Genomic DNA, 23,461 nt, shown 5'->3' on the forward strand with positions numbered 1-23,461 from the left:
TATCACTCACTCCAACATCCAACTAAACTTCCACCCTGCTGCTTCATCCTTTGACAGGACACTTATTCACACAAAATAATGTCATCTCTCGGCCAGATCTGGTGTGTCGATTTCCAGCCTACTTTGTCTCCTTCAACAACGCCATCCTCCTCCTCCTGACCAGACTGCTGCGCTGCTGATGGTGGTTCAACCATCCCTTATAAATTCCATTTTTCCGATTCATTACTTTTGTCACCCGGCTCCACATCGCATAAATTTATAAAAGTTGTGACTCCACAGTCGTCGAGCGGGGTGGTGGTGCTGGTGGTGCGTATGTGTCCTTGATTGTTGGCACGGCCACAATACGGGTACTAAATCAGGTATCTGTCTGTTGTTACTCCACTCCCAGATGAGTCCTTTAGCGTTCCCTGGCGTCCTCATAACTCTTCTTGACCCCAGAGCAGCGGAGGGGTAGCAGATTACCCTCGCCCATTCATTCCTCCAGTGCAATGAGATTCCCATTACGAGACGTATCATCAAACAATCTTCGGATGCAGTTTAACCATTTCGTACCGAGCGATTGAGCCATTCACTTTCTTTCTTGGGTCCCACTCTCTCCCCTGACTTTCCATTCTACGTTGTTCATACGGCTACTTTTCCTTACTTTTGAGAAGAATGGCCAGGCCCGTAAGTGCACCCTCCAGCCGAGGCATAATTGTGTCCAGCGCGCTATCTCCACTTTATACATCTCCTCCCCGTTATATATGGGCCTCATTCCGGAGATAATATGGTCGTTGGGAGGGAGAGAGACATTGTCCAACAGTTAATGCGCTCACCCTCCCTCCTTCCGTGTAAACTTATACTCCTTAATATGTGCAATCAATTATGGAACACTTGACCCAAAAGACTGCATTTCTGGGATGTACGGACGTACGTAAAGCTCTGCTTCTCCACCACAACGAGAAGAGAGAGACTGCATTCCTCCCCTAACCAAAAGTACGATCCAACAACCCGGTCTCCTCGACATCATTATGATGATGCACTCTCCAGGAGTTGTTCAACCCGTTGTTGGTTGGGCCAGAATATTGCTTTTATTTCGAAACGACCCTTCTTCTGAGGAAGATTGTTGTACGTGAAGAAATATAGTTCCTGAAGGTTGCGAGTGCATTACTGGGTGGGTCGTCTGGCTGGTGAGTGAGTTAGTGAAAGCGAGGAGAGGAGCAGCAGGGGAGAAGAATTAGACAAGAGAACGCTCCAGTCGTCTTAAAGAATGTTCCAACTTCCATTAAGAAACAGGGTGGCGGAGTGTATTGGATGTTATGAAATCCTCCTGCCTGCCTGCACCCAGCTGTCAATACGGTTTCATGGAAGGGATCAGAAATTGGAGAGGAGAAGAGCGAGAGAGAGGAAAAGTCAGACCCTGGCAGACGGAGGAGGGATGACGAAAACCATTACAGTCTCCTCCAGGGCCCTATTTCAAAAAGCTCTGTGTTGTTGGAGTATCCAAGGGTTTCGTATTATTAAGATTGGAGATTGGTTTGGTGGTGGGTGATCACTGGACTATAACGAGCGAGGAGAACTCGTACGTAGCAGGAGCAAGTTAAGAGTAATCTCGAAGTACAACATTATTCGGGTCCAAGTTGGCACGACGCCTTCATTTCTCGCATACTTGACATCACTCTCAATCTTCATATCTCACTGCGATGCATGCTCTCTCGTGAGGGCACATTTGCATTAATTTACTTGCTCCTCATTCCACGTCTCGTGTAGCCCAATTGTACAGCCCAGTTAAATTAGGGCTGGGCAGGAAAGCGTGAAGAAATAAAACATGGAGAAAATCAAATTTGGCACTTTCAAGTGGTTTGCTAGGTAAATGGTCTCTCTTACATGTTTCCCTAAAGAGACATAAACAGGCCGGAATAATTTCATTCTCTCCTCTCCACCAACCAACCAACCTACGAGCCTACTGCAGCGGAATTTATACGTACATACACAGTAGCTGCAAAGTGAATGTAAATATATCTCAATAATCTCCACCACCACGAGGAGGACAAATGGTGTGACATCCTTCTTCTCGCGTCTTCTTGACGTGACACCACCGACACGTCGCCATCCCATCCTCCTCCAAGAAGAAGATGCTACAACTCTCACCAACCTGCCACCACTCACTCACTCCTTTTCCTCCCCACTTATCCTCGAGGATAAGCTTATCGAGAGCGGGGACACTTTTGGGCTCCCTGATTGACAAGTGATAATGGATGGATGGTAGGGAAACTCACCTTTGAAGAGATCTTCGACATCTGCCACGGGTGGGCTGGATTCGCCCGCGACGACGGGCTCAAGGAGGACGAGGGCGAGGAGGAGGAGAGACGTCGAGAGCCATGGCCGCCCTTTCGAATGATAATTACGGAGAGGCCAATCCATCCCAGGCTCCTTTTCTAACAGGTCTTCGTCGTCCAGGAGAAGATTGAGTCAGTCTTCTGTAAAGAAAAAGATAAACTCAATTAGTTTCCGGATTCTTCTTCATTACCCGCCTCACTCACTGCGAGGTCCGCTAAAGCAACAAAGAATAACGCTTCACCAGCACCACCAGCCCTTCGATATGTGTGTCGTCGTCGTGAGGTGATCTATTATCGGCCGTCGACTCGAGACGGGCTGGATCCCTATCGCGCTCTTCGAGAGAGAACACAAACACACAAAGAGCTCCATGTAAGCTTAACGGATTGCAGAAATCATTGCACAAACGGGCAAAAGGAAAACTATTATTCCTTCCCAAAGCTCCATCCTTCGTCTCTGTCATTCCAGAGAGAAAGCAACAGAGTTTCACTCTCATTGTTCCTGTTTATTTGCCTCCTGCTTTCTCCAACTCTTATGTATGTATAACTATCTGTGTGTTTACGTAATCAGTGAGGAGGCTAAAACTATGAGTGCAATTTCAGCTTCGACATCCTCGCATGATCAGATGCTCCATTCACACCATTACTCCCACCACCAGGACCATTGTGCGAGACAAAGGAAAACAATGATGGGAGGAAATCCGAGAAAACACATTTGATCCTTTTTGTTCCCAAAAGTTGGCCTGTTTTCCAACCACGCTTTCAGCCCGTCATCATCATCATAACCTCAAGATTTCCAGATTTCGCGTTTCACATTTGCATTGTCATGCATACCTAAAGGGGCTCAAATGAACCACGACCACCAGCAGAATCAGGCTTTATTGTCGCATCACAAACAAACAGAGACAATGCCTACACGAGGACAGTGACACAATCGAGTCTCTTCTGTGTTGATTGGTGTGAGAGGAAAAGTGCTCTCTTGGTTTCTGGTCGGGTCCTAATAAGGGACACGAATCATCCGACTGCGGATTGTCCTCCTCTCCTCGCTTGACAGTTGTTTGGTTTGATCTCGTCGTCGTCGTCGTGGTACGAAACCAACCACCAACTCTGCCATACCACCAAACTGACTACCACCACGACGGTCTTTGTCTCCTATATTGCGACGAGGACGAGAGGAGGACGAAAAAGGGGAGGCTGTGAAGTGCCGTCCAACAAAACTCATCCTCTTCACTCTTGTGAATAATTAAAACCTGTGGGACATGCAAATAGGAAATGGGAATTGCACACTCGACAGCCACTAAACTTCTACATGTCTCTCTCTCTCTCTTATTTGGAGGAGGGGGAGGACGACGAAATTGGATAAAGCGGCTCATCCCCAAAACACATCATCTCCTACTTTCTCCTCATCCTTGGTCGTCGTCACATTCCGGCGACACAATCTCACTCGCAAGATTTTCATAATGTCAATAACTTTAGTGCTAAAACGGCCATAGAGCAGATTCAATGGGCCCCTTATCCTGCCTTGTCTGGGTCACACACAGCACGCAGTAATCATAACCCAAAGAGAGAAAAGGGCTCATTTCATGCATTTCCATTCAGATAAGCAGACCTCACTCACTCTGCATAGAAGAATCTCAAAACTACGACTGCGTTATTACGAGTATAAAAAAAACTTTATTTCCTCCTTCAACAAGCAGTCCGGCCTGCGTTTCTTTCACTAAAAGCAAGAATCACGTAACAACTTTCCTCCTTTTATTCGACTGAATTACACGTCGGTCCGACAAGATTGGAGTGAAAAGAGGATATGACACAACAAAACAATGCAACTTTCACTCCGCCTCGAATACAATGCACTCTTCATTGGTCGTCGTGGTGGTGGTGGTCGTCGTCGTAGTTCTGACACAAGGACAAGATTTCTTCCTCCTTTGTGTGATGAGAGACTATCATCAACAACCAACGCCTCGTAGCTCACAGTTGTCGCCTTGTGTGTCACACACAACACCTCGCACACCACCACGAAGAACGGTACGTTATTGTCTCGACGAGGACACCGAGTAATGTCTCATTCTCACTTTTTAACCCCATTTCCATTCCTCCGTCCATCCAACCCTGCTGCAGTTTTATGTAGTTTACATACAAGGCATCCTTTTCCCGTCTCTCTCTCCTAAAACAGTTGACAAGCAAGATTGAAGATGCGACACGACTGACAACAATAAATAAGTGAGGCCACACAAATAAGAAAAGGAGTGAGGACAGAAGAGCCCATAACATAACACAACACGACACAACACACTGGAGGAAGAGAAGAGAAGAAGGAGAGAGATGTCTGCATTCATGTCTCAACTTTTTGACACAGATTCTTCTCACCGATAAAATTTCACTGCTTGTTTTGTTCCCTTTTTATACGAGACAGAATGGGATAGAATCTCAATCCTTGAGAGGAGCACCAACTGGCCATGATTCTGCTGCTGCCATGCATGCTCAATGTTCAACTATTTCCTACTTTGTCTCACATTTCCACACTTTCCAACTTTTTGAGAATGCACTTCTTCTCCTCGGGAGTGATGCGATCTCTAAAATCTACCCGTTTGCAGGCCTGCGACTGGTGGATGCAGCTACCGGACAAGAATAATTATGAGTCAAAGTTCGAATTCTGCCGGAAAAGTTGACCCTCCTCTGGTCAAGTATTCTGTACAGGGAGGCGGAAAACTAGGTGATGTCCTAAATACTGATAAAATCATCTCAACTCACTCTTCCTCCTCCTGAAATCTTAAATGGTAACGTTCCGACTTTTGCAATCCATTCATCCATCCATCCATGCCATCAACATGTATGTCGTCGTACCAGGAGCACTTGCCACATTCACAATCTTTCCGTCTGCCTCGCATTCTTGGTATAAAAGTGTGCTCAAACCACTTCACTTTTACACTTGTGCCAGAGCAATAAGATAAGTCGTTCCGGACAAAGGAGGAGGAAGAAGAAGAAAGCAAAGAATTTTTCCTCCTGGATGGTGACTCTTCTTCTCCAAAGACAAAAGAACAAGGAACTCTGCTGACTCTTTACATTCTACATTCTTCAGAGAGAGAGAAAGAGATATTGCTACTGGGGGAGAAAGTGGGGAGAAACCAGTGAGGTGAAATTTTACCGTTTAGCCCACAAAATATAAAAAATCAAGTATTCATTCATACCTACCGAGTCCAGGGTTCATAAAATACGGGACAACTTTTATTTTATTTATTTATGCAGTGTTTTCCTGTACGAGGCAAAATATCCACCTTTGTACATGCATGCATCCAACTGTAAATTTGGGTGCGCACAGAATATACAAAATTAAGACACGCCCGAGATTGACGTGACTTGACTTTCCGCCTTAGGTCAGATTTGTATGTACCTAAATTGAATTTTTTTCTTTCTACTCTGAATTTTTTTAACTCGTGTCCCAGTTTCTTGAAAATTGTGCCGAGAAAAAAAGAATCTCCTACCGTTTAGAAACCCTGCTGCATACCACCCACCTACATTTTCTGGTATCATTTACCCCCAAAATGTCACCATCATCAACAACTTTCTCTCTCCATATAGTCGCTTTTACCCACCCACACATAATAATAATCACACCAAACCTCACTCATCCTCACTCACTCACTCACTCACACCTCACAAAAGTTAAGTTAAGTGGAAACGAGGACGACGACGACAATAAGCACTACTTCTCATACGGAAAGTGGTGGTGTGCTCCTTTTAAAAGATTTTTTTATCACGTTTCATCCTCCTCTTCTCGAGCACAACGAGTTTTTTTTGTTTTTACTTTCCCCTTTCCTCATGTAGAGAAAGCAAGTTTGGATGGTGGAGAGGAAAACGTTATCTTATTTCTTTATGTAGTTCTACGACGTCCATCCATAACTTTAACTTGATTCTTGTCCCCTTTTTTACATATTTCTTACCGGATTACGTACAGATCTCTCTCTCTCTCTGGGAAAAAAATGTGTGTATGTGTATCTATCCGAGTAAGTAAGTAATGTAGTCGCGATATCTCATCGCATCCAATTCTGAAATATTGCAGAGAGAGCGAGCGAGGCAGAGAGCGAGGAGTCAAGGATATGTATCTACATGCCCGTCGTCCATCCCGGTCCGCGACACATTTTCGACGACTTAGGACATCACATGGTATTTTACTTTAACATCTCTCTCTCCTGCTCGTAAAGTGATAGGCATAAAAAAGCTTAAATGCATTCGTATCAGGGGGTAAAGTGCTCAGAACTTTGCATTTACTATTTCACGTTCAACTTCTTAATTTGACTTTATTGACTGAGGGCTCAGAAAGTAAAGTAAGTAAGTACTTTGGGGAGAGGGTGCTGCCTGATGCGTTATGCATGCAACATTACGTTCTTTTTTATACGGGAAACTTCTCCTCCTTACACTTACACTTTAGTCATCTCGGGCCGTTTTGACATTTAATAACGCGACGAGTCACCACGAGGCGGGCTATTATGTCATCTCGGGTGCGTATGTCTCTCTGTCTTTCTCGTAATTTCACTCGCCCCTGATTTTTTAACCCGTTTAGTAAAATGGGCAACAAAGAACTTAGTGAATCTCGGCTCCACACACATCTCGCATTCTGTGTCATCATCTCCTAAGTGGTTTTCTCCTCGAGGAAAGAGAAACAAAGTGTTTCTGAGCTGGTGTGAGTGAGCCTTCGCCGCTTTTCAAAATTCTGCAGATCCGGCTGCAGCATAAGCCAACATGAAGAAATGAATGAGCATGTGTCCGCCCGTCTATCTCGGCTACCTTAACTTACTTATGTTACGTAATGATAAATAAACCCTCCCAGAACTCCCCCCAGACTGACTGGCTGACTGACGGAGAGACGTGGTGCATGGTGTGGACTTATTTGACTGTGTCGGTTAATAAGCAGGGAGAGAGGCAGGGACCGCAAGATTTCGTATCATCTCACATGCATACATATGTACACACCTCGTAACTGGGACGAGATCGATTCGTCCGGGAATTAGAGGCCGAAAGTGACGGAATGTTTGAGATGGAAATTCTAAAATTCATTTTTCAACCCACATCTCGCAGGAATACCTTCTTCTTCATGAAAACTCGTATCACATTGCATACTAATTCTGTTTTCGTCTCTCTCTCTCCAGTCTAATCAACTTTTGAGTCCCTCCAGTCTCTCTCTGGCTGTGTGCATGCGGAGGAGGAAAGCTAAAAGCAGGAGTCATTCCTTCCGCTATGCATATGTACGTACGTACGTATGCAGATATACTGGTAGATTTGCATCAGTAGCATTTATTTAATCTAATAGTAGGAAATTCAAAAGTACAAGATCACAAGTGGGAGAGAGAGAGGGGGCAAAAGAGAGTATTTTTTTCAAGAGACCTAAATATACGGCGTTCCCCAGAGAGGGGACCAGCCTTGGCGTAGCAGTAATTTACAAGGATTCCCATTCCGAGAGAGAGACACATGGAGTTTTGCTTCCTCTTCGTCTTGCCCTGGTTTCCTTCGTCATTAAGGAAAAGAAGGAAAGGCTGCCACAGTCTCATAAACTAATGAGATGAAACATGAAATGACTCTCTCAAGAGGGAAAACCAGGACTAAGTACCCTCTAAAAATAAATTTTTATGGAAAGGTCCTCTCCTGTCTCAGCCAGCACGTCACGCCACGCCACCAAAGGAACAACATTCTTCATTTCATTCCCGCAAAGCAAATGTAAATAATAATCTCCGTCTTCATCTTCCACTACTTCCGATCCACCAAAAGACCAAGCCACAGGACAAGGAGGTGGATGGGATGACAACTCTGTCCACACGGCTAATCAGATTCCCACTCCAATCATGCAATCCAGAGGATGAGAGGAGGACCACCTGTACCTCGACCGCAGGTAAATAAATAAATTTGTCGTTGTCGTCGCTCAAATTAACCTCAACATTCCTCTCTAATAACGACGACGACCAAGTTTTGGACCCCAATAAATAAATCCTCCATTACACACGGTCCACTGCGAGCAGAATCTTGTCCCATTTAAAAGCTTGATAACTGTTTCACCCCGCGGTGGTTTGGTTTGGTTGGGTTTTTCTCTTCAATTTAACTGTCCAACTCGTCCTCTAATGCAGAGGAATGGACGAGAAAGGGGCTGAAATAATAATTTTTTTAAGTTTGTCTTCTTCTTCTGTATCTACGTGCCCCTGGGCGAAATGGGGGCTCGTTCCTCCTTCTTCTTCTTCACGGGCAATAACCAATTATGGAAGATTTGCAATATAAACGTGCCCATAATAACAACAGGAGAGCGAGGTTAAAAAAGAGAGAGAGGAGAGATTGGCGACACAGAAATTGAGATGGAAGATGACGGCCGGGGGGAAAGAGTAGACAGAGTCGTGACACGAAATTAGGTATCCGCAGCACAGGTTTACTAGGTGAGCAGAGATCTCGACCCAGCCAAGTGAAATGTGTAACGGGAAATGGAGAAGAAACGGACCCACCGCAATTTGAAAATGAAAGGTTTTAATGGAACTCACTCGACGATGGTGACTCCTCCGGCCTTACCAACATGTATACACATACAAACCAAGAATCATGATGCCTGCCACCACCACCACGACCAACCAACAACCCAAGTCTGTGGGAATTAATAGGGCTCCTCTCCTGTGGCGAGGACTCGACATCCGAATTTTTTCATCCCTTTCCATCTCTTCAATTTCCACGACATGGTTGGTCGTCGTCCTATATGATTCCCTGCTGCTGCTGCTACCCTGCCTGCAAGGCCAGGTAGGCCCAGAGTACACACACTTTTATTGGGTCTTTCTTTCTTCTTGGGGTTGTTTGCCTGCCTGCCTGCCTGCCTTCCTGTGTGGTTGGTGTCGTAAACGAACGTAGACGGATCCGAGTTTAGTTTAGTTTGTCGGATTGGAAATACCAAATACTTACCACTACAAATAAGTGGGTCCAATTCAAAACCATTTCAGAGACGGAAAGTTGAGCGGTCTCACCCTGGGGTGGCAGAAAACCAAAAGTATGTACCACGACGAGGACGACGACGGGTCGAATTGGATAATAGAGCAGCACGGGAAATAAGTATCAGGAATGAATGGAAAAGTAAATGGTGGACAGGCAGGCTAAGTGCATTAAGAAGAAGAAGAAGAAGAAGTAGACCCGACTCCTGAGTTGGAAAAGAAAACGAAGAGTGTAAAAAAAGGTGGAAACTTGTTCTTTGTAACATTACTCAAAAGGAGCCATTGGAGACTTGGAAGGAACAAGAAAGGTCGTGAGTCTCTCAACTTGAGAAATCCACCAGAGTTTCTTCCTCCCCAAAATAAACGTATGGAACACATTTAGAGAAATGGCAAGGTGGGACGTAGCCTCATTGTGTACCTGCCACCTCCACACATACACAGCTCCTCGCTCGCGATAATAAGAGACCATCAGGTAAACAGCAAACCTATAGAATGCCTCCCCACATAGAAATGTACGTCGTCCACGTAATCAGCCCGAGCTTAAAACACCTTTAAAACCTCGCCATCCGACTTTTATTTCAACGGGGTTTTAAATGAAGGAGAGAAAGCCGCCGACCTCGCCCTCCCCACCCGGAGAGAATTCTCGCTTCTTTTCACCAAGGCAAATTATGAGACAGGGGGAAAGTCCGAGGTGCTGGGGCTACATAAACTTCCAGCCTCGCTCTCTCTCTCTCCCTCCCTTCCCCAAACACACACATAACACACGGATTAGATTTTCAGCAGAACAAACCACTTCTTTTGGATGGACACTGAGGAGAGAAAGTTTGTCCAATTCGTTTTTCTTCTTCTTCTTCTCCTCCTCCTCCAGTCAGCCAAACTTAACCCTTTTCAAAGAGTTTTTTTAAAGTCTGTCTCCACCAAGGTACCGACACCATCCATTTCTCAGAGAGCACAATAGTCGTCGTCTCACATCCCTTTTCTTCTTCACTACCGACCGACCGACGACCTCCTCCCACGACCGCAGCATATCTAGCGCCATCCAGCCAGCTACAACCTCCTTCCTGTCGTATTCATACACACACACGAGCATCTGGACCCATACAAACCGCAGCACCTAAAACCATCACCACCACCACCATCCACCCACCCACCAACAATGTGCCTGCCAACCAACTAGGCAAGGATCCGGTTTCTTGAAAAGTTCACAATGACCCTAACAGCTCTCGCAGCAGAGAAGAAAGACATCATCCATCCTTCACGACTCACTCAGCAGAACACCCAACCTTGAGTTCAGCAGGAGAAGGAGGAAATGAAAAAAAGTGAGAGAGAGATCTTTAACAAAAAGGGCTGTGGTTTGTGTGACCGCTGCTGACCACCACCACCACGGAATTGATCCCTACTTTTCTCAGGAGAAGGACAACGACGACGACGACGATATTATAATAACTGCTCCAGCCACGGGGCATTGGGCCAACGAGAGTAAAAGAAAATAGGAAATGTAATTTTGCATACAGTGTTATGACCCACGGGGCAAAAGAGAAAGCAGTCGTCTCATGTCCACTTCCACTCACGGGGAAGTTGTCGAGTTGATACCGTTATGATGATATGACGACGTTTGTCTCAACAACGGACATACCATTGTTTTGTGGTTGGTTGGTTAGTGGACCTTTTTTTCTCATGCCGACTTGCACAACCGTCACAACGATTTCATCCATCTCTCTATTGGACAAGGAAGCGGACCCAGAAGAAAACTAGGTTTCGGTTCACTAGGTTTTAGAATCTATCTCGCGTAAATAACAACACTGGACTCTGAAGACGCAGCGGGTGGTGGTGCATGGTGATGTTTTTCTGGGGGATGTCTATTTTTTCCTTTTCTGCTACACACAATTTAGTTGTAAAGAGCTGATTGTATTGGAGGATCATCTGCCCCTGGTGGTGGTGGTGGTGGTGGTGCAAAATAGTGTACATTTTGTGAAATGAAAGAGGAGCGAGTTAGAGACGAAGGAATAAAAGAAATTCCGTCCGAGGAAGAAAAAGCATGAACAAAGAGCTCGCGAGGAAGGAAGTTGGCGTAATGTGATGCTCAGAAAAAGATGGGAAAAGCAGACCTCGTCCGTTGTGGTCCGTGTATGGTAGTCAGTGTCACTTATTACGTATCATCAAGTAGCCATTACCACTACCCAGCTCTGATTTCCAATCCTCTCGGACACACACTGCTGCTTGACCAACAAGGAACGAACAAGATGCTCATTTCCTTCCAGCAACTTTGTTAATCAAACTCGTTTTGAGCGAGATTTTTCTATTTCTGCTTCTTCTTACTTCTCCCCATTTTTGTAACCGGCCTCCTCCTGCTCTTTCCGCCGGTTTGTTGTTATTATTATATAACTGGGGAAACTACTGGAGGAGAAGTAAGCCTGGAATTAGGATTAGCAATGGAAATGAAATCGCTGCTGCTGGGCCTTGACTGATTGCAGGCTTAAGAAAGAGCCACATGCACCACCTCCAACTATACCGTTTCCATTAAGTTTTTCGCCAACATTTCCCCTTTTATTACGTACTCTATTCGAACACAGAGAAAAGCGAGACGAAACTGAAATGCATCGCGGACCCACCACCACCACCCACTCACGGCCAGGGACCGCGGAAGCTGTGGGGACATAACGTTGTAGGATAGAGGAGGCAGGGGCTTTTTAAGATGGGGACATCGAACAACCGTGGGACATTGTCCCCACACTTCCGCGGCCACTGCTCACGGCACAGCTCCAACTTCCACCGCACCAAGTCGTATAAGAAGATTTCCAGAGTTTTGTTTGCTGATGCGAAGGGTGCTGGCTGGCGGAGAGAGCGAGAGGAACAATAGTTTTAGAAACTATCTGTCTCAATAAATAAATGGATGGGAGGAGGAGGAAAATCAAGGGGAACGGTGGAAATTCAAACCCGTACGTAATAAATGACGACGACGACCCCCACCACCCAACGGCCGCCGACCAGCTTGTGGACTTTCTCACAAACAAATAAGTCATTGAGTCAACTTTTCAGTTCTCTCTGCTGCTGCTCAGAGTTTGTTTTAATAGACAAAGTTAAGTTCTCCAGCTCTCTCTGGTTGGTCGACACTTGATTAAGCAGAAGGAATAAGGAGAATTCTGAGCTATTTAGGTGCATGAACGTCAAAACTCATAATTCACTAACAGAAGAAGAACGCTACTGCCCTCGCACAGGCCTCATCCTGGTAACGAGAAGGAGAGAGAAGGAAAAATACATAGATTCATAATACAAACATATTGCAGACATGAAATTCCAGACCAATTATGCACCCAAAAAGTCGGCGCATGTTCTAAATTCTAAAGCGGGGAGCGAGCACTTTATTACATTTCGGAGACGACTCTACTAATAACAGAGACATGTTTTTCACTCTTACCACTCAAAATTTTGTCAACTTTCTCTCCTCAAAACAAGTCCACATGTATCTCCTCCTCCTCCTCCTTGGCCGCCCTTCCCGATGCGTAAGAATAATAATAACTTTGTCAAAAGAGTGTGTGTATCCGTAATAACTTGGCTTCCTCTCTCTCTCTCTCTTTGCCTTTCTCGGGGTGGTGATGAGGACGAGCAATTATGCCGAGTTAGATAAAACAGAGAGAAGAACACCACCAGTCACCACGGCTGGCTTGGTGTAATTTAATCCCACCCGACGACGACGAGGACGACCTCAGCCTTTGCTTTGTCAACCCAAAGTGTTTCTCAAGAGAAATATCACGGAGAGTTTTAGTTTAGTTTAGTTTAGAGATACCAACCACGGGCAGAAAGCGGCTCGGGTGCTGCTGCTTATTTGCTTTACTTGGCGTGAGACTCTGAGAGAGAGATCTCTCTCTCTCTCTTAACAACTTTGCCTCTTCTTCTTCTGGTGAGTGAGAGAGAGAGAGAGAGGGAGAAAGTCACATTAATGAATAATGAAGGATGGGGAACAAATAAAGCAATTAGATCCTCGTTAAAGTTGGAGGTCTAATTTGTACGATATTAATTTCCTCATCAGCTGCCCTGCCAAACGAGAACACCCGTCGGCGTCACATTTGATTTGAGTCGTGCATACATACCCGAGCAGCTGCTGCTGATGACGACTCGTGTCACTTTCATCCCATTTCACACGTCATTTCAATCATGACCCCTGAAGTAGGAGGACTGGATCCCATCGCATAGTTTGCATTATTAGTCGCCCCACCTATTCGAGGAGGACGACACGGTGGAAATAATGAGCAGCCCCGCCGTGTAAATAGAATCACTGCCTGCACCACCCACAAACTCATCAAGCCCACAGCCGGATAATCAGCAAGCATATCGCATCGCAACTTTTCCCCGTGGACTAAATAGACTCGTCACTTCCTTTTACTTTCTTCGTGTGCCCACTTTTCCACAAAAACCCTGCCAAACAAACCCTGATCAATCATACTTGACGAGTGGAGAGAGCGAGATGCATTTCCCCAGCCAAGATTTTGTGGCCGGATTGAAGCCTTTGAGTAGAAATCAGGAGAAGACCTCGCTGGTTGGTTTTTTGGCCGAGAAAAGGCTGAGTGAGTCCTATAATGGGGTGATGTATGGTGAAGGTGAAGTATATCCTGTCCCGAAAAAGTGAGAGCATTTTGGTTCAGGTTCACTTAAGTCAACGGCATCACGAACCACCCTTCTGTCCAGAAGACAGACGAGAGACGATATCTTTCTCGGGAGGTTCTCACCCATGCATACATACATAGAATGCCCGATCCCGGGTATTACACACAAGTGGGCACTGTTATTACCGCCATACTGGTAGGACGAGGAGGAGGAGTGAAACAAACACCGAGTTAGAAATTGTATTAAAGAGGCATCCAAAACGTGTAGCGATAAATCCGGTTAAATCGGAGGAATATATCAGTCCAGGAGAGAGAGAGAGTGAGAGAAAGAGACGGATCCCCCAGCAGAATTTATGACCACAATTTCGCTAATGGAAAACACTTTCCATTCCTGTCACGACATACAACAATACAACAAGCAGACCCGACCAGCCAGCATTATGCCCACACCGAGAGAGAGGAACAACTACATGGAGGAGAATCGGACAGGGGACAAGACCCCGCAGCCCGTTGACACCACGAAGGAAACCAGGAAGGAAGAAATGCAATGCACCCATTCTCAGTCTCCCCCACCGCTCACTTACTTATCACTACTCCATCTTCTTCTTCAGGGTACATACTCCATCCAACGACCATTATATTCTCCTCGGCGTCTTCTTATTAGCCTATTTCTCTTGTTAAATTGAAAGAATAAAAGACAACCGAGTGAGGAGAGCGATCATGGCCAGAGACCAACCACTCGATTCTCTCCACTTTTTTCCCTATGTACACAATTGATGTCGAATTCTGTCAACAATTATAGTGCCACTTGTCCTCTCTTCCCCTCCCTCCCTCGCTCCCTCACAAAACAAGATCCCCCCAGCCACATTTTCTTACAGGGAAAAGAACCCGCTTCCCCGCACCCACCACGGTCACCACCCACTCCTGCAGGAAAAGAGAGATATCAAACAAGCCAATTTCTGGTCTGGTTTTCTGGGAGCCTGGCATTTATCTATCTGCTCTCTCCTCCTTATGAACGCATCTCACTTTGACAAACCAAACGGAAATCCTACTGCTTTTACGTGAGCTCCATCCTTATTACGCCACCACCACCACCACCCCACCTTCAATATGGTGAACACAAATCAAATCTCATCTTTCTCTCTCTCGCTCGTTCCTCCTCGGGACACAAATTCCTTTATCTATTCTCTGTGATGATTCTCCAACCGTGCATTCCAACGCTTGCCTTCCTCTCGCCTGTGTCACGCCATTTTTCGCCAATGTGCAAACAAATTAACCTTTGAATGCTCGTTGTTAATTTTGCCACCCCTTTTATAGATCCATCTCCATCTCCCTCACTCGGCTACCTCCATCACCACGAAACCCATCCAGATTCATTTCATGTCAGGGTAAATATTTAAATTGGAGAAGAGCAGCTACCCACACACACACACTGTTTTGTCGAATTCATTAAATTATGCAGGCCAGGCCTCAAGTGGAAACAATCTGCCGTGTCTCTCTCTCAAGGGTGTGAAAGATGGCTGGTTGTTGGTGGGTCGACTCGTCATCGTCAACATCATCAACGTCTCGTCGTCCTAGACCACGAGACGATGACGGACTCGTCATATCTCGCCAAGTGTCAGGTTTGCTGGCCGTGTGTGTGTGCAGCACCGTGTAGCACGTCAAGTGTTATCTTAACGCTAAGCGATGACACATTTCCCACCCTGGTTATAACGGGAAATGACATGCAAACTGACAAATCCTCCTTCTCGTCGACTTAAAAAAAGGGCATGCGAGAGAAACACGATGTTAGATTGATGGATGGATGGCTAATTATTTTGAAAAGGAGGAAATACACCATGTCTGGTAACTGAGATCTTTAAATGAATGTTTATTCCTTGTCAAACAGCAGACCAGCGTAAAAAGTAAGTAAAAACGTGTAAAAAAAGGAGACGATGAACAAGAAATTTTCCTCCCTGCAAACTTTGCCAGACAAATCCCATCACATTTCCAATCTTGAACCAAATCCAATCCAGCCGAGTGAGTGAGTGGTGGCTGAGCCAGTAAATAAATGGTGTAGGGGCTAATAATATGAAGGGAAAGCATGAGAGCACGAGGCTACAAACGCCATAAAGTCAACGGGCTGTGCTGCTGGCGTCTCGGTGTTACGATAATCAGGAATGCAACCACATAGCCAGGTATGTATTCATGCCAGCACACAGTTGAAAATCAGAATCAAGGATTCATCTCCTCCTCTAAAATCTAAAGCTTGCTGTCGTAAGTAGAGTTGAAGTTGAAGCACTTTCTGGGAATCAGAGATTCGAAAACCAAGCTCAAAATCAAGTACAAGAAGAACCCAGGAGCACCAATCATTTCGCACTAAATGCAATTTATTTCCTTTTACTCTCCCTTTGTGGGTGAATTATTGTCGAGGTTTTCTTCCTCCTCACATGTGCAGCCTCATGGCTAAATAATAAATAAACCCGCATTCACATTTGCATCTCATCCTTCCACGAAGACGAAGAGAAGAGAGGGGACATAAAAACGCAAAATCTAGGAATAACTATACATGCATATACACGTCCCATTGTACTTTGTGCACACCTCGCGGATCTCTGTGTGCACAGTGCTCTTCATCTATTCTTGAACTTTTATGTCATCGTCACCACTATCTCGTCTCTGACTTTGACTTTGTCTCTCTTTTTCTTCTTGGGAAGAAGAAATAGCGCACAATAAGATTGACCGACCGTGGTGGTGATCATAACCGTGCTGGTTACGTAACGGGGACAACAAAAGTTCCCCTTCCTTCCTCGTGCATGCATGCCTACTACAAGTCTCGAGGTGGTGGGTGGGTGGGTGTCGTGTCGTAATGAAAGTAATTATTTGGCAACTTACTGGAATGCTGATTTGTCATGTTCTGTCAATTTGTTGCCGTGTTGGTGTGTAAGTCTCTTTGTTCCCTCGGAGCAGCAGCAACATTTCTGGGTAGAATTGTAGAATGAAGTCGATCCAATAATAATAATTCTTGGTACTCGAGACCTGATGCTGCTGATTGTGTGTGCTTGTTTGTGTCGTGGTGGTCGTAGTTCGAGAAATAAATACAAAAGTTGAGAGCTCGAGAATGATGATGTTTCAGCGTTCGTTCACTTCTTCGTCTTCTTCTTGACGACGTATATACTTCCTTCTCCACGGTGAACTGAACGAGCGATCACGACCAGGCAGCAACAACAACAACAGTAATCAACCAAACTATTAACAACTATTCTTCTTCCTCCTCCTCCTCTTCTGGTGATAATTTACTCCTCGGAAATATTTATACACGTCCACGTCCAATCACCAGCAGAACAATCCATCCAACTAAACCAGGAGAGAGAGAGAGAAAATGATGACGGAGAATTTAGTAATAATATTGCTCTATTGTCTATTGTGAAATTGGGTCCGTTCTTGTGTTCTATTGTATTATTTTATTTATCGTGTAGCCGACCGAAATTCCATTCCGCGCACAACTTTTATTCAAATTAGATTCCCGACTTGTTTTCTTCTCCAAATGGCCTCACTGTTAAATTCACATGAGTCGCAGACCAGCCAGACCACCAATTTAATTAAGCAGGAGCAACCTGTCGTCCCCACTTTAGCAAATCATCATCATCATAAAGTGGTGGTGGTGGTGGTGGTGGGGTGACAACAATTAGTAAATCTCTACCCATTAAAGAGCAATTTGCCAGAACAATAAGCCCCCTTATAATACTTCTACCTTATGTAAACTTACTCTTATTGTGACAAAGGTAGTAACCCTATTAGTGAGTGAGTAATACAATAATAAACTGTCTGTAGGGAAAAAGTGTCCACATGGATTTATCTCGCTCCGTAGGCAGGTAAGCACAGGAGGATAACGAAATCTGGGGTGATCGACAGTTATGGCTTATTACATTAGCCGAGTCGTCCATCAAAGTTATTATTTTCCATTCCAGGAAGACAGCAGGAAGTCAGGAATCTTGTGTGCACAAAGCCCCAAATGGACACAACCTTATTGCCCCCACTATTTATTTATATTCGGAGAAGAAAAAGCCGTCTCTGTCTCTCTCTCTTTTATCTTTAATGCCATTAACTTTCTCGGCACACTGACTCTTTGGCCCGATGAGATTGAGAGTTTCTTTATTACGTCCAATCACACATGACGACACGGGGAATGTCTTTGTCTTGAGTCACACACGTAATAATTTGCACACATTCGTCTGATTGGATGAGGGAACGAAGGAATGCAAATCTGGAGAAGCACAATTCTTTACTGATTACTACGACTCGGCCTGATTGGATAGTTTCCCTCTCCTCTTGATTTCGCCCTCAATACGTATGTATGAATAGATTGGAATTTCAGATTTGAATGAATCTCTCTCTTCATTTGTAGCCTCAATAATACAATCAAATTAGTGAATCAGCATCCGCACTGACTAGCGAACGAACGAGTGAGTGGACTGAATTTGGGAAAATTGAGAGAGCACCAGGTCTCAAACTAGCAGAAGAGTGGAGGAAACTGAACAGCACTGAGGACCAAGTGAGACTGGGGTCTGGCTGGGTTTCTCGCTCCGTGTCTTTCTCCTCACCAGCAGCTAAATTGTGTCGGTCGGGGAAAGCAGATTCCCACCACTTGCTCACTCACTCTCGAACCATTTCCACCCCATGAGCAGAGAGAGCACAAAACAAAACACAAAGGCAAAAGCAAACCTACATGCGAGGAACACAAACAAATAAATAAATCCATAAGCACAACTCGCTGGTGGTTCAAATGGTTCGAATTTTATTTATTTCGTGAATTCTATTTTTTCTCTCAGGAAGGCAAGGACCTACACGATTTCAATTGGGTCTACACGCGCCATGAAGAGATGGTCGCATCCCGTGTCGAATCAGTTTCCTATGGCACTTGTGATTTCGGTACCCAGTCCATGAATACAATGACCACTAATGCAATCCTCTATGTCGAAGGGTGACCCTCGGATTTTTTTCCGAAAGGCAGAGAGATACACACATCTAATAATAAATTGTCATTCTTAGCGCGCGGCGTTTAACCGACCGACCATGATGATAATAATACCACGACCAACCATCAACTCTCTGTCACACTTCCGCTTACTTCCTCGTCGCGTTTTTTCCCTCTGTTATCATGCAATCATGCTGGTCAAAAAATTTTCTGAGGACTAGTTTCATATTGGAGAGAGAGACGAAAATGAATGTCGCACATGAGATGTCGGTGACATGTTTCGCTCTCTGGCTGGCTGGTCTGGTCTCTCTCCCATTTTTCTTCCCTACTTGTCCATCACACATTCTTCACGAGGAGAGAAAACGGCTGGAAACCAAGTCCCCTGCCAAATATGAGAACCTTCTCGTACAGCAAGTTTACAGTTTCGTTCGAGATTGCTGTTGCAACTGCCTCTGACAAGGAGAACACCATATTGTATTTTTATAAAAAAAAATACTACGACGACGACGGATTTGAATCGATTTTCACATATGTATACGTAAGAAGAAGAAGGTTTGAAAATCAGGAGGAGCTGGTTGCAGCGACAGCAGGAGTCTCACAAATTCTATAACTTTCTTCGCCTATGTGGAGGGAGGAAGAACCCAAATGTTATGTGCACGATAGTTTGACTCGATTGGAGTGAACATTGTGCAAAGTGCTGTTAAACACGAATCAAGTAGTTGCAAAGTAGTAGTCACTACTACTCTCTCTCTCTCTCTGGCAAGTTAAGTGTTGGCCTTAAGACCAAGAGAAAGTGAGAGAGAGAAGAATCCCAGCAAGTGAAGTAGAGTCGAACTGATTTTCCAAATTCCAATTCAACACGGAAAATCGACTCGGTCAATGGCACAGTTGAGATTTGGTGAACTCAGGCAAACTTTACCCTCATACTTACATACACACACACTTTCTCCAACAGTTCCTCCCAACACGACACGACATGTTGAACGAGGGCAACTTCTTCTTTGCAGAATTTGAAATATCAAAATCGATTCGAAACAACAAAATGGTCTTTCTCCATTTCATAGGAGGACAATTGTGTAACAAGCACAAGGGAGAGCAGGGCGAGAGAGAGATAGAAAAGCTATTAGCGCTCAATGTTACATCACAGATCTGCTGCTCTCCTCCCCGTCATGTAATCAATCTAGTCGTACAGACATACCTTGGTAGACACGTCTTGGGAAACTTCACCTCTCATTGAGCAAGGATCACAGGGAATTGAGAAGCGAAAAAATTTAAATTCATGGAAGCAACCCATTTAAATTTGCCTTGTGTGTGAAGTAAGAAAAAAACCGGGGCGGAATCAAAACAGGGATAAAAAAAAGTCAGGTGGAAGAAGTGAGGGAGAGAAGAAAGTGGGTGAAACTTGGAGACGATTATGCCAACGCTTTCCCCTCCGCCGTCGTGTTATCTCTCCATCTCCTCCAGTTTCCTTCTTTCTTCTCCTTCACGAGTCGTCTTTATCTGGTTTGGTTTTGCGTTGCGTTGCGTTGCATGATGATATCTTCAGGTTGGGATGATGGGTAATGTGCAATTATCTGGTTCAATTACCACCACCAAAAGCTAGGTCCCATTATTCTCGTCTGAAAACTACTACCCGGAGAAAAGTGGAATTTGAAATAGTGCTCAATGAGCTGGAACCCATTATAATGGAATATCGTGCTCCTTACGAGATGACTGACACGCAACGACCAATAACTAAGTGAGGAGGAGCTACTTCTTCTCCTCCGTAGGCACGAATATGTTGGAAATTGTTCTAATTTTGCTGCTCCAGATGGGAGACAGACAGACTGGGATTGAGCAAAAGTAGGAATGAATCTGAGCGGGTATAAATTGAGTTAACATAACACGACTTCTACGACAAGGAGGAGGACGGCGTCGCTGCATAATTGCATCACACGAGTCGTCGAGATGATTTCAGAGGAACAATTTAAAACACTTTTAGCTCGGCTCCATTTGCTAAGTAATGTAAGGCAAGATGGGCCCGAGTAGTGATCCATCTTGGGTCCCATTCCGTTATTAAATCCAAAATTGTACTACGACGTACTAGGAAACCATGTGTACTAAATCAGAGAGGGTGAAGTATAACATTTAGTCGAATCAATTCCAAGTCCTAATTCTATAATCCTATTCATCGCCTCTCTCTCTCTCTCTGATCGAAATAGGGTTGCATTTCCAAATAAAGGTTCTCCATCCGGATTCAAATCTGGACGCTGGAACGATATCCAATCCAATCTAAACCTCACCTCCCCAGCCGTCCTTGCCTTGCTAAGCAAATTCTCTTTTATTTAATCTGCAAAGTAAATTTGTGGATTCTCGACCCACTCATCGATTCCACTCGCCAGGTATTACATGAGCATGTACATCCATACATACCTCCTTCACCCCGTGTACCGCAAAGTTATATCGCATTACTTACTGCTGCATGGGAATCTCGGAAACTTTCACATGAAGGGAAAGCCAGCAGAGCAAACTCTTTCTGGGCGTGGGACGTTCTCCAACTTGTAACTCAACAGCAGCAGGAGCAGAGGCAGTAGTTGGGAACAGTTAGCAATTCGAGAGAACAAGTTTTCCCTGATTTGCCACAATTTGAGTCTACCATAGCATCCAATCCAGCATGACTTACAGCCCTGATTTGCTTTTCCCTTCTTCATCCGGAGGAGTACAGGAAACCCTTGCGGGCCATAGATTGTGTCAGCATGGGAGACGACGAGGACGACGTAAATAGGAATAATCTCACCAAGCGTGTCGGTCAATGGGTGATTTGGCAGAAAAAAGTGGGCCTTTGGCTGACAAGAATCTCTCTCACCGGTGCCTATTCAGTCATCCCCGTATCGCTTACTTGATCCGTCCATGTCCTCCTCCTTATCCGTCATCCTGTTATGATCACGTTCTTATGCAGAATGTGATCTGGGCCAGGAACGAGACGTAATCATTCATGATGGAGTGAATAATGAAAATTCTGCTCCGAGACAATTCTGGACTTTCTCCCAAACCGGGAGAGACTACGCAAAAGGCTTCCAAATAGCAAGCAAAGTAAAGTAATACATACATGGAGAGAGAAATCCACCATTTCACGCATCACCGTCCCTACAAGAACTTTCCGAGTGGGGGAACAGCACCAGAAACGAAACCAAGTAGTTGTACAAGTAAGAAGACTGCGACTAGTTGGTCGTTCATGGGACTCGACGAGATTTCATTGACTTTGGTAGTTTAGTTCTACAAGAAAATACATACATGCGATACAATAATCGACCACCAAGCCGAATAAAACTGCTCCTTTTCCTACTACTTGAGCAGTATTCTGAATTACTGCCGCCTTACAAAGTAAAAAAACGAGGGAGAGAGAGAGTAGTGCAGAAATATTATTAAGGGTTGTTCTGTACGGAGGCAATACGGAGTGCAAATCTTGTCGACAAGGAGGACAGGGACCACGACCACCACGACATTTCTCTCTCTCTGTGTAACATGGTGATGCAAATGGACTCATAAAATTTCGATGAAATGATTCTCTAACAAAAAGATGATCGCCTCCACGCCCTCCGTTACCATCGTCATCACGGAAGGAGGATTCAGCAACCAAAATCCAATCTAACAAGGATATAGAAAGATTATGCGAATTCTTACTGGACCACCAAAAACTGGATTCAAATAGAGGAAGGACAGACTTATTTGTCCCCGTAATAATAGTAATCATTATTATTATTATGGCTTGCATCGTGGTTCCTAATTTTCTACAGCATCCCTAGATTTTTGGGTGTGAGGCAATATCTCTAATTTTCGGGTTATTTTTAATCCACCAGACTTTTAATTGAAATCACATAACTAAATATATTGAAATCGCATAACTTGAATTTCCAGTGCTTTAATTCAATTTAAAAACTGTAAAATTGAAATCTGCCAGACTTTTCTGAATCATACATTTTACTCAATTTCGAAGATTTGCCTTTAGAAATTTTAGGAAAAGATGAGCCATTTCTTTGAATTTTTTTATAAAAAAATTCCGTCAACAAGTAGGCGGCCTGCCGGCCTTGGCAGGGCAGACCCCGAAGGCTCAATGTCCCAACAGGAACGGTCATGGCGTCCTCTCTCTGATGTTGAAACCTTTCCAAATTATTGCAATTCCTAGACCGCAGGAAACAACGGTCCCCGGCACCCCTTCTCACTTTTTAGGGAACTAGTTTCCGGTTAATGCTCCAGTTAACCTACATAGATAGCTTCTTTAAAGTTGGAACGAGGTCATATGTCGGTGTAGAGCATTATTTTGCAATCTAACGAGACGAAGTCCCTGTCCAACAACGCTCATATGCTTGAGGCTTACCATTATGTGGCTCACCACTGGACTCGTTTTCTAAAAGTGTTTTCACTTATTGATTCAACTATGTACATGATTTGTGCTTGGGAATCCTGGAGCTTAGGCCCCATACTTCTGGTTAACAAATTTTGTTTCGAACACCCTTAGAAATCCAAGATCCAAATAATACCAAGTATTCATTATCAGGCTATCATAAATGTATGATTCTACCAAAGTAGTATTGATAAGTAATACGGTGTAACACATCACAGTTCGTTATTAAAGTTTTACAATGTCGGTAG

General features: G+C 44.6%; 1 protein-coding gene across 2 annotated transcripts in view; it reads right to left on the reverse strand.

The window, feature by feature from the left end:
- LOC110863319 overlaps nt 1-23,461 on the reverse strand; it is a 42,685-nt gene that overhangs the window by 9,966 nt on the left and 9,258 nt on the right. Inside the window, exons 2-3 of one of the 2 annotated variants that reach the window (XM_035859547.1) lie at nt 16,747-17,208; nt 2,259-2,459 (exon numbers count right to left, since the gene is read on the reverse strand). In XM_035859547.1, coding sequence (XP_035715440.1) covers nt 2,259-2,403 — 145 coding nt within the window. In that variant the 5' untranslated portion in view covers nt 2,404-2,459; nt 16,747-17,208. The remainder of the gene's footprint in view (nt 1-2,258; nt 2,460-16,746; nt 17,209-23,461) is intronic. The other variant, XM_022112595.2, reaches the window with a different exon arrangement.

Source organism: Folsomia candida, unplaced genomic scaffold, assembly GCF_002217175.1.
Source record: "Folsomia candida strain VU population unplaced genomic scaffold, ASM221717v1 Fcan01_Sc001, whole genome shotgun sequence".
Lineage (NCBI taxonomy): Eukaryota > Metazoa > Arthropoda > Collembola > Entomobryomorpha > Isotomidae > Folsomia > Folsomia candida.